The sequence below is a fragment of the Falco punctatus genome, assembly GCF_963210335.1.
Source record: "Falco punctatus genome assembly, chromosome: 4".
NCBI classification, from domain to species: domain Eukaryota; kingdom Metazoa; phylum Chordata; class Aves; order Falconiformes; family Falconidae; genus Falco; species Falco punctatus.
Window position 1 is genome coordinate 68,661,489 of NC_137583.1, and position 13,956 is coordinate 68,675,444.

Here is a 13,956-nt window from a genome sequence, read left to right on the forward strand (position 1 = left end):
AATTGGAAAAAGTAAGTCAAAGACAGTTTAATAAGGGAAGGAAAAGGAAAGAAAAAAACCCACGTGATGCAAAGGCAATCTACTCATTACCTCCCACCAGCAGATTGATGCCCAGCCAGTTTGAGCAACTGCTACTTTGGAGAAACTCCTCCCGGTTTTATTGCTGAATGTGGTATGACATATGTCTTTGGTCAGTTCAGGTCCGCTGTCCCAGTTCTGTCCCCTCCCAGCCTATTGCCCACCCCTAGACCACTGCGAGGGGTAGAATGAGAATCAGAAAGACCTGAACCTGTGCAAGCACTGCTCAGCAATAACCAACCTCTTTTGGTCACAAATCTAAATCACAGCACCATACGGTCTGCTATGAAGAAAATTAACTCTTTCCCAGCCAGACCACAGCCACAGCCACATACCTGCCCAACGCGCCAGCACAGCACAGAGGTCTGCCACGGACCGTAAGGACTTTTGTATGGCAGAAAGATGAATAAGCAAAAGGCTGCATGCAGCCTATAGATAAACAGTAAAGGGAAGATGTAGGTGCCTCCCTGTTTGTACATGCAGCTCAGCAGTCACCCTGAAGTGGGTGGTCAGGGGGCTTCAGGCAAAAGATGCAGCAGTTCTGCAAGTTCAACTCTTGGCATTGCTTTCAAACATGACCCCTCTTACGGCTCAGACCTCAGCCGATACCAATGTTTTTCTATATAGTATACTATAGAAAAGAAAAGATCTTATGTCTTCCCACAGTGTGAAAAACCCACCGGCAATTTTCTCTCCCAGTCTGTGGTGGGGCTTTCTCTGAAGGCATGGTTATGGATGTGGCAGAGGCTGGACTGAGGGCAAGGACTCTCTGCTGCATTCAAAAAACACTAAGAAATCACATTATGCTGCCTTGAAGACCTGAGTCTGCCCTATGTAAAAAAGTTTCTCTTTGGAGGTAAAATAAAGTTATACCATACTTTGGTTTACAAATTCTATGGGGCATACCCTTCCAAAACATTCATAATGTTCAGTACTGATGCAGCTAGTTTTAAAGTGCAAAATGTCATAAATTTACAATTGTCTATGACCATAATTATAGGTTTTATACCAAAGTCACATAAAATAGCTTCCTGAAAAGATAAGTAATTGGTTTTCCCTTATTATACTGAAATATGGAGCAAAGCTCAATTAACTTATGATTTCTCCTGATAGCTGTAGAAAAGTTCAAAAAGTCACCTGAAATAGCATTTCTTTAGACCATGCATCACAGAAGATTACCCTAGAAGGAATCATAATCTAATCTTTGTCATCTGCATATTTACGTACGTGGCCTAAAAAAAACACCAATAAAAAACTCATGGATCGAGATAAAAGGCAGTTTAATAAAGCATAAGCAACGGCCAGGTGTGCAAGCAAAGGAAAACAAAACGTTTATTCTCTATTTCTTATCAGTGGGTAATGTTCATCCACTTCCCAGGAAGCGGAGTTTCAGTATGCGTATCGGTTGCTCTGGGAGACAAATGTCGTAGTTAACAAATGCCACCCCCTTCTTCCTCCTTTCTCTTAGCTTTTATTGCTGAGCAGACATCATATGATATGGGATATCCCTTGAGGTCACAGTGGGTCATCTGTCCCGGCTATGTCACCTTCCAAGACCTTTCCCACCCCTCAGCCTGCTGCTGAGGGGGGAATGTTGGAGACACAGCCTTGACTCAGCCTGAGCTCAGCAGTAGCATCTTCCCACGCCATGAGTCAGGCCCTCAGCCCTCAGGAAGAGTTACCCTGAAGGCACCTTCACGCACACCATGTACCGAGTACCCTGACTGGGTAGCTCCTGCCAGCAGGCTATCTCCTACCCCCTGGTCATTACTAGAACTCGTCTCCAGATCTGAGGAGCCAGAAAGAAACTGGCAATGATAAGTGGTCAGTTTTTTATTTTCTGATATGTTGAGTTTAAAAAAGCCAGTAGCCCTTTATGGCCATTTTTTGCAATGAAAGTGTTTAGCTGGGAGAGACACTGACTCTTCGTGTCTGCTGCAATGTCAGTGGATCTTCCACAACCTGGTCCACTGCCAGGTTATCTTAGAAGTCTTCTTGGTGCCTGGCTACAGGGAGAGGTCTGTCTCTGCAGTTTATTCCCAGGCACAGGTCTTTTTTTCTCTCGAGTTATCTCCATGTAGAAGAGACTACCTTTTCCAGCTGGGTAACTCTTGGACAAGAATTCATCAAGTGTCCACATGACATCAAATAGCTTACTCTTTTTTTTTTTTTTTTTTTTTTTTCTGAGGGCAGATTTCTCCTACATGAAGAGCTCTTACTCTAACATGATGTAAATCCATTCAGGGAAATTGAGAACAGAACATCAGAGATACTGCCAGTCTGGAGTCAGATGCATTTAAAAACTTACATTTCGACAAGTTCGGAGTTACAGGAAATAGCTCCTGTGTGCCCATGTCCCACAGAGAAATTCAGAACTGACGGACCTGCCTCGGAACACCTGTGCATGGAAAAGGGAATCACCAGGACCCAACCTGCACCACACGCTGGGCTCGGTGGGAGATGTGTAATGCTGCTCGGAGCCTGGCCGTCTCATGCTCGCAGGTGGCCAGCCTGTCTCCTTAGGGTGAGCAAGAGGAAATACACACAACTTTTTAATTTTGCAAGTGCTGGCAGGAGATGGGAGGGTTGCTTCTTCCAAAGAAGGGCAAGAAGAAGTGGTGCCTGTCTGTGAAGTATTAGCGAAGTGGCTGGACACCTCTCCAGAAGCCTCCCCTCTGAGCTCGGTGTTCCCCTCAGCCAGAGGGCACTCAAAATCCCCGTCACCCGTGTCAAGAGAGCCAGGCTGCAGGCCACGCTTTGGACTTGGGAGAGACGCTTTCTGTCGCTGCTGCCACACAAGGCTGTGGCCTGCCGCACCCCTGCGAGTTCTGAGCCGTGCACGCTGCAGCCACTACACCTTGTTGCAAAGCCTCTTCATTTCAGCAGCGCTCACGTCTGGCCAGAGAGCGCGGGCAGCGGGACGCACACCAGCTCCCGCTGCGTTCCGCTCCCAGGCAGGCGAGTAACAGCTGCCGCACAGCCGGGGGAAACGGCGGAGCGCAGCCGGCGAGGGCCGGAGGCCGCAGGGAGGCGCCGGGCCGCCCGTGCACGGCAGGGCCCGGCCCGCAGCCCGCCCCGGGCAGCGCTCAGCGCCCGCGGGCGCCGTGCCGGCACCGAGGCCGCGGCGGGACGGGGCGCCCTGGGGCCGAAGCCGGCGCGGAAACGGTGGCGGTGGCGGGAGCACGCGCGCACCCGCCCGCCGGGGCCCGGAGCCAGGGGCGCGGCGCGGGCAGCCGCGCGTCCCCGCTTGCGGAAGCGCCGGTGACTCACGGAGCCGGAGGGCGCGGCCGCCTGCCCCGCCGGGGCGGCCCTGGCCGCGCCGCTGGGAGCCGCTCATTACGGCCGCGGCCGCCGCAGCTGCCGGGCGGCTCTCCTCCGGCGTTACCAGAGGCCGCGCCGCGGCGGCCCGACGTGAGGCGCGGCCGGGGAGCTGCTGCCGGCGGCCCGTGCCCCGCCTCGCCCATGGCGGAGCCGCGCGCCGCGGAGGGCTGCTCCTGCAGCAACACCGACTGCCTGGAGCGGCCCCTGCGGCGGCTCTTCCGAGGGCTGGGGCGCGGCGTGGCCACCTGCCCCTGGCCCTTCGTGCTGGTGCCGCTTCTGCTCTCGGGCGGGCTGGGCGCCGGCTTCGTGTTCCTGCCGCAGCGGCAGGCGAACGACATCGAGGGACAGTTCACGCCGACGTCGGGGCCAGCCAAGGCCGAGCGCGACTTCGTGCGGCAGCACTTCGCCACCAACGACTCGGAGGGCTTCTCCGCCCCGCGGCTGCCCACCGAGGGCGCCTACGCCTCCCTCATCGCCGTAGCGGCGGAAGGGGGCTCGATCCTGGAGCCCGCGGCGCGGCGCGACGTGCTGCGGCTGGACCAGCTGGTCACCGCCCGCGGCTACGAGCAGCTCTGCGCCCGCAGCGACGGCGCCTGCACCAGCCCCAACCCGCTGCTGCCGCTGCTGAGCGACGCGTCGGAGGCCGCCCTGGGGAACCTCACCTTCCCCGTCAGCCACGGCGTTTTCCTGGGGGCCGCGCTGGGCGGCGTGCAGACGGGCGCCGGCGGGCGGCTGCTGTCGGCGCGGGCCCTGAAGCTGATGTACTACCTGCAGGAGGACGGCCCCGCGGCGGCGGAGAGCCAGCGGTGGCTGGAGAGCTTCCTGCGGGACGTCCCGTCGGAGCTGACGGCGTTGGGCCTCACCGCCATCCAGGTAACGGCGGGGCGGGCAGAGCCGTGCGGCGGCCGGCGGGACCCGAGGGGCGCAGGTGGGCCCGGGGCCGGCAGAGGGCCCGGCGGGTTGCGGGGGCCACGGGGACGCCTTTGTGCCACGTGGTTTTCGGTGTTGCCCCTGCGTGTGTATAAAGACCGAAAAGAGTCGAAGTGCTTCATCTTTTATTTCCCTGTTGTTTTAACGGCAGGTGACTTACTTTACCTCGCTGTCCAGACAAGAGGAGTTTGAAGGAAATACCAAGAGCGTGATCCCACTCTTCTCCATAACTTATTTCTTGACAATAACCTTTTCAATCGTCTCTTGCCTAAGGTAAAGTGGCTTCTAAGCTACAGATCAATGCTGAGTGACCTCCGCTCCTCTTCACCTTGCCTACACTGGTTTCTGCTCTTGCCGAGTGAAGCCGTTCTTGAAGGTGCAGGTTTCAGGTGCCGTTTAGTAATGAGCAAAGTATTTCTCTGCTGTTTCTCTTCTGCTTACACATACTTCCCAGCTGCTTCAGTGGGGTCTGTGATAAGTACCAGGTGGATAGACAAACAAGCGTTCAGTTCAGACATGCACAGCTTAAATGCTAGTATTCATTTGTCTGTTCTCTGAAGCCGTCAGTCATTTCTGCAGTCCCTGCCTCCTGAGAATGCTTTCTGTAGCTAATGGGTTTGGAACTACTTAAACAACCCCCTACTCTTTATCTTTTTAAGAGGTCTGAGGTGCTGTAGCTTTGGCAGTGAAAAACAGTGCCAAACTAAACGCTTTTAATTATGAAAGGGATCTGCTTTACCCTGTGTGGGAAGGAGGCCAGAAGTGTGATCCAGCTGGCCTGGCAGTGGCAGAATTCTGCACACGCACTTCTGTTGAATAAAACTTACCAGTTCGATTTGGCAAACCCCATGGAGACATTCGCCAAAAAGATGCATAGAAGTCAAACAGAGAAGTCATAATCTGGGGGAGGGAAGAAGTAAGTGGTGCTATTGCTAAGGTTATTCTACTACTTTCCTGCTTCACTTGCAGCTTTACCCTCATCCTGCCCACAAGATACTAATTCTTTGTAAAGATAGTTAAGAGGAAGGAAGCAGGGGAGGGAGGAGGAAGTGTACCATGTTAAGATCCATTTGCACCTTTTTTCTGCCACCTCAGTTAAGGTGCAGGTGGATGAGCGTTAGCTTCATAGATGGCTGCGGATCTGGGTACAGCTTTAGTTACTCTGCTTGCTGGTGGAAGCAGCCTTAAGACCGTAGCCTGCCCTTTCTTTGTGCTGGTGGAACATAAACCGTTGTATATTTGACAACTGTACGGCAGTGTTTGTGTGCTGCACTTGAGAAAGAGACTTCTCCTCAGAGGGTGGGCTTTAGCACTTGCATCAAGCACCATGCCCATCAGGCTATACAGTTTTGGGATACTGGCCATCTCACGTACAGTCTGGGTGAGCGCAGACAGAGCAAGGGTGGGTACGCCAACACACGCTTCTTGCCTTGGAAGCAGGAGATTCTCTTAAAGTTTAGAAATGGTCTACAGGCTGGAAAATACTACTAATCAGGCAAGAGGCAGCTCTTCAGCCCCTCAGTGTGGTGCAAAGTCTCCCACTGAGAGCGTTTCATGGGGAGACCTTGAGCCAGCCCTCAGGACCGTCTTGGTAAATGGCTGGTAGCCAGTCTGTCTGCTGAGAAGGCTTCTCTACACAGCACTTACTGCCTTTGAGATGCTTCCGTACCACACTGATATGCTACACTAAGAACCTGCGTAAAAGGGAAGAGCTTCTAAAAATTCATCACTCTCTGGGTCACCCTAAATCTGGCCTCTCACTGGTAAAAGCTTGCGTACCTTCTCTTTGCCAGGTCTCTTGTTACAAGATCAGTACACATCTGTACTCTTACGTATAGAACTGGCCTGTAGTAGTAATATATTTAGCACCTCCTGTATAAATCAACCTTACCCAATGCATGCGTCTGGGAGCTTTCCTAGCAGCTTTCATCAGGAGTTCTTGTCATAGACGAGGTATTGTTGGTATCTGTGCACTTGTCATGGCAAACCCATTGGTGAAATATTTGACATGTAACTAAGATATTCCTTAAAATATTTTCAGACTGAGCTGTATAAGAAATAATATCTGGCTTGCATGCTGTGGAGTGATTTCAGCCGGTTTAGCTGTATTAAGCGTCTTTGGATTGATGCTCTTCTGTGGAGTGCCGTTTGTGGTCACTGTAGCAAACGCACCATTTCTTATTCTAGGTAAGTATAAAAAGTGGATCTGATTCGGATACGAAGACTAAAACGGAGTTAAAACAACCCGATGGTGTTACTTTTTTACATGAGCATCAGATCATACACACTTCCACCCTGCAGGAGGTGCAGCCCCGGCCGAGCTGGGGCCAGCAGGTGAGCCACTCGGCTCCACGTACCCCCGACGGGGCTGGAGCCCAGCTCTGGCAGAAGAGCAGCTTTTCCCAAAAACCGATGCCTGCTCTAGTTCCACTGCTACAGCATGGAAATCATAAATGAGAGGGTGTTAAGGTTAGCACTTCTGGCATAGTTTTAGCATCTCTGGTAATTTAGCCATGATGATTAATCATTTATTTGACTAATGCTAATACTTGAGGTGTGCTCAACCAAGTTATGTCACTGCATTCCCCTGTATCATCCCCTGCTGTCTTCTCTAGGTGTCCTTTAAGCATTTACATATCTCATTAGCTCTGGATAAGTTTGTCTACCTGAAATCAGTCTGTTGTTATTACTGTTTTATGGGACTGCTGGATTCACCAGCAATTTAAGCAGGTGTAGAGGTCTTGGCCAAACCATCCACCTCTCGACTACCGCTTTTTGCAGTGCAGTGAGAGCTCCCTGCTTCTCTGCTGTTAGGTAGCCTTGGGCCACCTCAATGGCGGCACCATGGAACATGTGTCCAGTGCACAACTCGTGTCACACCAGAACTGACTTAATCCAGTACCTGTGTTATGAAGTGAATATGGGAAGTCATAAGTTTTCGTATCCCATTTTCAGAGCATAGTCTTAGCCAAATAAAATGGGGCCTGAATACGGCTTAAGCAATGAGCAGGACTGTCTGTAATTTGAAACAAGGAATCCATCTTTTTGTTAAGATGTGAAATTTCCTAAGCCATATCATGACTATGTACTAAACAGTCTCATTTAGCTATACAGGTGATGTGCCGTTCATGCAACCAGTCCCCTGCATCATTTCTTTGTTTCCTGCGTAATTCAAATGCATTGTGTATTTGCTTGTGTTTGCTTTTCAACTGCAGAGGCTCTACATTTCAGAAAAACCCTTTTGTATACCTGGGGAAGGGCTTTAAGCAGTCTCTTCAGAGCTTTATAAATTAATATGCAGACTTTTGTCTTCCTTGCATTAAAGCAAACGAATTATCAGTACATTAGGTAAACTGCTCTGAAGCCTGCCTGCTTTCTGGAAGTAGCCTGGCTCACTGCTCGCCATCCAGTGGTACCTTTTGACTGCTGCTTATTTCATCTTTGCATGTCTACTGGCAATTGCCCGTTCAGGCAGCAGATGGTGATTTCATGTATTCTTTTATGCTTAGCTAGATCATTTGTGCTTGCTCCCCTATTCACGCGGTCTTGCTTTCCCATTTTGTGTGATTAATTCTCAGGGAATAGAAGAGCATTTGATAGAGTAACACTGGCAAACCCCTGAAAGGTCTGTGATGAAAATCTCAAAGAGTTAGCAGAGCTGAGAGAAGCACATCAGCAATTTCTTTTTGGGCTTCAGCTCATTTATGTCTTAGCAAAAACTCTAGGCTAGGGCCCAATCTTCCTGGCAGGGTTTCCGAGGACTCTAGTGGGTAATATTTGTACTGATGTGCTCACACATATGTGAAGAGAAAAGAATAATAAATCACGAATAAATGCTCGAAGATAAACCGGAGAGAAGGCAAGTGGAGAGCAAAGAGTATAAAAAAGTGGACCAGTGGAAAACTGGGATCACTGTTCTCCTGGTCTGCCGAAGTAAAAGCAAGAAATTGGTGTCTAATTTACTGCAGTGATGAAGAAGAGATTTGAGAGATAATGGGGGGATGCTTCCAGGGATAAGGATAGTTGACCATCAGAATAAGCAATGTATTCAAACCTATGTAACCTACATCACTTGGGCAGCAGATACAACACACTTGTCAGAGATGGACCAGGTGTGCTCAGTCTTCCAGCAGAGTAGGGTGAGGGATCAACAACCCATCAGATCACCAGGAGTTTCTGCAATGTCATAAATTCAGCTACACTCAAAGGATCTGTTTTCCTGCATTTATTTGACTTGCATCAGCACTAAAGCAGTTGTTCATAGCCTAACTTTGTTTTTCAAAATTTTATGTAGGTTTCAATGTGATGAATGTTGTACTTTTGTTGGGTGTTAGTGGAAGCTGCCATTTGCAAAGCAGCATTAACGTTTGCCCCTTCTTGCAGGAGTTGGTGTTGATGACATGTTCATCATGATTGCTTCCTGGGAGCAAAGTTTAAGAAAGGGGAAATCCGACGTTAAATCTCTGCTGGCTGAGACTTATGCAGAAGCAGCACTTTCGGTGACCATCACCACTCTCACAGATGTTTTGGCCTTCTACATCGGCACCTGGACTGCTTTTCCATCTGTGAGATCATTTTGCCTCTATACAGGCACTGCTTTTGTCTTCTGCTATATATATACCATGACCTTCTTTGGGGCAATTATTGTGTTAAATCATAAAAGGGAGCAAGGAAACCGACACTGGCTGACTTGTATGCCTGTGGGAGTGGATAAAGATCAGGCTGGGGAGTCCTGCTTGTACAATGCTTGCTGTATAGGCAACTGTTCTAGGCAGTCATCTCAGCTGGAAACCAAACAGCCAGAAAGTGAACATCCAATGATCATATTCTTTAAAGAATATTATGGTCCTTTTTTTACAAACAAATGGGTCAAGCTACTTGTGGTGTTGCTGTACGGAGCATATTTGGGGGGCAGTATTTATGGGTGTACTCAGATCAGGGAAGGCATTGATCTTCGAAATCTGGCAAGTGATGACTCTTATATTATTCCATACTATGATGACAATGACAGGTACTTCTCAGCATACGGACCTAGGGTCATGGTTGTCATTACTGAAAGTGTAGATTACTGGAATGAGACTGTTCGTCTTGGCATTGAGAACTGCACACAGAATTTAGAGGGAATTTCCTATGTAGATAAGAACCTCTCAGAGTCATGGCTGAGAGTGTACACAACACTGGCTGAAAGTGGTTTAATAAATATAAGCAATAAGACTCTTTTTCTTAATAACTTAAGTATACTGTTCAGCATGGTTCCCAGTTTTAAGTGGGATGTTAACGTGACTCAGGATAAAATAGAAGCTTCACGTTTCTTCATCCAGACAGTGAATGTGACCTCAGCCATTGATGAGAAAAATCTTCTCAGTCAGTTAAGAGAGACAGCCGAGCAGTGCAGTATTCCAATGATGGTGTACCACCCAGCGTTCATCTACTATGATCAGTACCTGGTAATAGTGCAGAACACCATTCAGAACATTGTCGTTGCTGCTGGGGCAATGCTTATTGTCTCCCTCTTGCTTATTCCCAACCCACTGTGTTGCTTGTGGGTGACTTTTGCTATGGCTTCTGTTATAGTTGGTGTTGCCGGTTTCATGACGTTTTGGAACGTCAATCTAGATTCCATATCCATGATCAACCTGGTCATTTGTATAGGGTTTTCCGTAGATTTTTCTGCTCATATTTCCTATGCCTTCGTTACAAGTGGGGAGTCATCAGCCAATAAAAGGGCAATCGAAGCTCTGTCCCTGCTAGGTTACCCAATACTACAAGGTGCAGTTTCTACTATATTAGGAGTAGCTGTCCTGGCTGCAGCAAAAACGTACATCTTTAGGACATTTTTCAAGATCATGTTCCTTGTTATTTTGTTTGGGGCTCTTCACAGTCTTGTGTTTATTCCAGTGTTTTTAACCTTTTTTGGAAACTTCGGGAGATCGCCCCACAATACTAAAGCTCAAAAGTTAGAGCTTAGGTTTAGAAATGATAAAGATTGTCCGTGACTAAGTTAAATGTAATATATTCTGCATTTATTGTATGTAAAGTGCAGTGACTTTCAGGGAATATAAGAAATGAAGAAAATGAAGGACAGAAAAATAAATACAACAGGGAAGTAGTGGCTTCAGGAAGCCCAGGCAAGAAAAGTAACAGAAGAGAAAAGGTAAATGGACAGAATGATTTGCATTACCATACTTCTCTGTGTGCTTGACTACAACAGCTTAATGTTAAATATTTATTTTTTGTGTGACTTTTTTACTTGAATGGATTAAAATTATTACAAAATGTGCCATCAGCTTAATGGACTATGTTACTGGTTTGTCAGACAATGTGCACAGGAGGGAACAATAACTCCCACTGGTTTGCATTTACAATAACTCCCACTGGTTTGCATTTCCTGCCTTTTACCTTGATGCTGTAACTCAGCTCAGCACTGAGCCTGAAGACAGTTTCTCCCCAGGAGGCTTAAACCTGGAGGTTTTACAAGCAGGATTAGAAGAGGTCAGAACTGCCTTGGACTGCAGTGGCTTATAAGCCTTCAGGAGCCAAAGTCTGCTTAGGCTCCTCATGCAGCACAAGAAACCCTTAGGGAAGACAAACTAACTCACATTTTCTATTTGAAATTCTTCTTTTCCTGGCATCCTGTTTCCTGTCTAAGGTTAAACATCTTGTAGCTTCTGTTCATTGCAGTTTGTGAAGGAATATGCTGTAGGTGATTCAGCTTGTGTCAACCTCCTGGGTAACCACCATGGAAGACACTGTGCCATGGCATGACAGGGCAAGGACTCACTAGAGAGAATCGCACCCTCACTGAGGACCAAACTGAAAAAGCAGCTCAGGGCATCAGTCATTAAAATATAAACCCATAAATTCTATTATGTTCAGCAGCCACAACCCATCCTGTGATGTGTTGATACTGCAGAGGAGCTTTCAGTAAGAGTGAAGAATATATGAGGTGGTCTTTTAACCTGTAGGGACAAGACACTGGATGAAAATTCTTAATTTGTCACCAATTTAATGAGCTATGTGTTGGGAATCAAATGAATGTTGGTAACTGATGTTTGTAATTTTGGAAAAACTGGTCTATGAATTATTAAATTGTTAAGTTCAGGTCTGCAGCTCTGGAACGTTACTTCTGAGAGATGCAGCAAGTGTGACAAAGCCAGGGTCCGCCTCTGTTCCGTGTGAATTTCTGACCAGTTGCATGGGACCCAGTAGACAGGGCAGAATCCTTCTGTTTGTTTCATGATGTCTCCATTTATGGGGACCAGGGACTGGAAATGAAGTCACGCAGGCATGAGTAATCAACTTCCAGGAAAAACTGAAAGTACTGACACTGATTTCTAGAGCAGTGACTCACAGTCTACAGGCGTTAAATTAATTTCCATTTGGAGTCACTATGAAAGCTACATAACAAAGCTCAAGATAAATCACTGACAGCCAAGAAGAAATTGTGTGACCAGTTACTTAGTATTGGCTGAATCTGGAATGCAACAAAAGCATTTACCAAAGAACACTGGCAACTTTCAGTCCATTATTAACCAAGTTACGACAAAAAATCAAACCCCAAAACTTCTCAAAAAAATTTGATTCTGTGCACATCCTCTCAAACTGGGGGGGACAAAAAAACCAGTGTGCCAGAGACCTCAACGTGGGGTTTACTTGAAACTTTGCTATGAATATATGCATACTACTTTATGTTAGTTGCTCAGGTGCTACAGTGATGGATGAAAATAAAACCTTTAGAATGCTCTGAAGAGTAACAACTACGATCCTTTTATTAAGACGTGTCACAGATCCCTTTGTAAAAGCAAAATTAAATCAAGCACAAAGCTCTGTTGGAGGAGTGCTTAACGTGCATAAAAGCACAAGTGCACTTCAGCTGATACGTCTTTCCATACCTACTTTTATCCCTAGGTCCTAGAACAATAGGCTTTTTTGCTTTGTGGAGATTAAAACGCAAACAGAACCACCAATCACCCTACCACCCACCCTCGATCTATGACAGCCTGAGAATTTTTATATGAAATTCTGTGGAAAAGGTATCCTGAACTTTCCCAAAGATTTCTATGTCCAAAGAATGTTAAGTTTCCTTCTCATTCCAGTTTTTCTGTGGAACCTTCCTACCTGGAAAGCTGCTTAAACTGAATGTGGGCCTGTTTCGTCAGCAAGGCAGCTGAATATTGTACTGTGGAAATAGCTCTGTAATAATGTTTACAAAGAAAGTAAATGTTTATTAAAAAAGTTCCATGTCTTGAAATAGTAGTCAAAGGGTGAAAACTAGTATGAATCTTAGAAGAAATCTGCTCCTGAGGTGGAAGTCAAAACCCGGTGCTACCACAGCCCATATGGTACATCACTGAATCTCCATATTCTAGCCAGCAGCATTGAATTTCCAGGACAGGGCAGTAACCACAAAGCTAGATTTAAGAAAAACAAAACCAAAAACACTCAACCCTATGCATCAGTCTCCTCCCTCCTCCCATTAAATGTTTCAAAGCCTGTATTAGTGCTTTTATTATGGCAAATGATACAGCCATTTCTGCACTGGTGAAGCTACCAGGGGAACAGGTGATGCACTCACATTGGCCAACACCAGAGGAAGGCATCTTAATAAACACTAGACTGAAGGGACAGGAGTCATGTTCTTGGGGGGAAAAAAAGAGAATGGAAATTTACTTCTGAGGGAAGTAGAGTACTTTTATCTCTCACTCAGTTCTTTAACCATGTTTTAGAAGCAAAAACAGCTCTACTTCTGGGACAGGCTTCTGAGCTTGATGGCTCTATTTTCACAGCCAGTTTAAGGAATCAAGATCTAGAAAACTGCTGAGACACTCCAGCTGACTCAGGTCTTCACACAGCAGGATGCAGCCAGAAGAAGCAGGCCCCATCTTCCACTGCAAGTTGGCATTTTCTTTGTATTAAGCTTGAGGGCAGAATTCTGGCATGTCAGCCTCAGGAATGCAGAAAACGCAGAATCATGCACCAAGTCTGAAGTTCTTATTTTATGTGTTACTGTGCTTGTGACCACTTAAGAGGGCATTTAATGAAGTCTGTCAGAGCACCTGGCTCTGCCCTACTTTCAACAGCACGAGGCTGTGTACTCCAAGGGAACTGAGGTTATTCTCACCATCTGATGGATGTCTGGAAGCTGCCTGTGTGGTTGTGCTGGGCTGACCCTGGCTGGACGCCTGGTGCCCACCCAAGCCGCTCTGTCCCTCCCTCCTCAGCTGGGCAGGGGAGAGAAAACAGGATGAAAGGCTCACGGGTCGAGATAAGGACAGGGAGGGCACTCAGCAGTTACCTTCATGGGCAAAACAGACTCAACTCAAGGAAATGTATTTATTGCCAGTCAAATCAGAGTAGGATAATGAAAAAAACCACCTTCCACTTCTTCCTTCTTCCCATGTTCAACTTCACTCCCAAATTTTCTACCTCCTCCCCGCCAACGGCACAGGGGGACAGGAACGGGGTTTGTGGTCAGTTCATCATATATTGTCTCTGCAGCTCCTTCCTCCTCAGGGAGAGGGCTCCTCACACGCTTCCCCTGCTCCAGGGTGGGGTCCCTCCCATAGGAGACAGCTGTCCACAAACTTCTCCAATATGTGGAGAAGCCTGTGGGAAGGCTGCAGTTCT

The 13,956-nt window shown here is 47.5% G+C and overlaps 1 protein-coding gene across 1 annotated transcript; it reads left to right on the forward strand.

Annotated features, from left to right (window-relative positions):
• Positions 1–3,236: 3,236 nt before the first annotated feature.
• PTCHD3 (patched domain containing 3) lies at positions 3,237–10,610 on the forward strand. The gene is made up of 4 exons (XM_080385998.1): positions 3,237–4,272; positions 4,481–4,602; positions 6,371–6,516; positions 8,713–10,610. The coding sequence occupies exons 1-4, from the start codon at positions 3,541–3,543 to the stop codon at positions 10,323–10,325; spliced, it is 2,613 nt and encodes an 870-aa protein (XP_080242124.1). The 5' UTR covers positions 3,237–3,540; the 3' UTR covers positions 10,326–10,610.
• The last annotated feature ends 3,346 nt before the right edge of the window (positions 10,611–13,956 follow it).

What these genes read in the sequence shown, in the direction of transcription:
- PTCHD3 (XM_080385998.1), top strand. Translation starts at nt 3,541, where the DNA reads ATGGCGGAGCCGCGCGCCGCGGAGGGCTGCTCCTGCAGCAACACCGAC. An exon ending in TGGGCCTCACCGCCATCCAG is followed by an intron (nt 4,273 to 4,480) that starts GTAACGGCGGGG and finishes TTTTAACGGCAG; the next exon opens with GTGACTTACTTTACCTCGCT. An exon ending in CGCACCATTTCTTATTCTAG is followed by an intron (nt 6,517 to 8,712) that starts GTAAGTATAAAA and finishes CCCTTCTTGCAG; the next exon opens with GAGTTGGTGTTGATGACATG.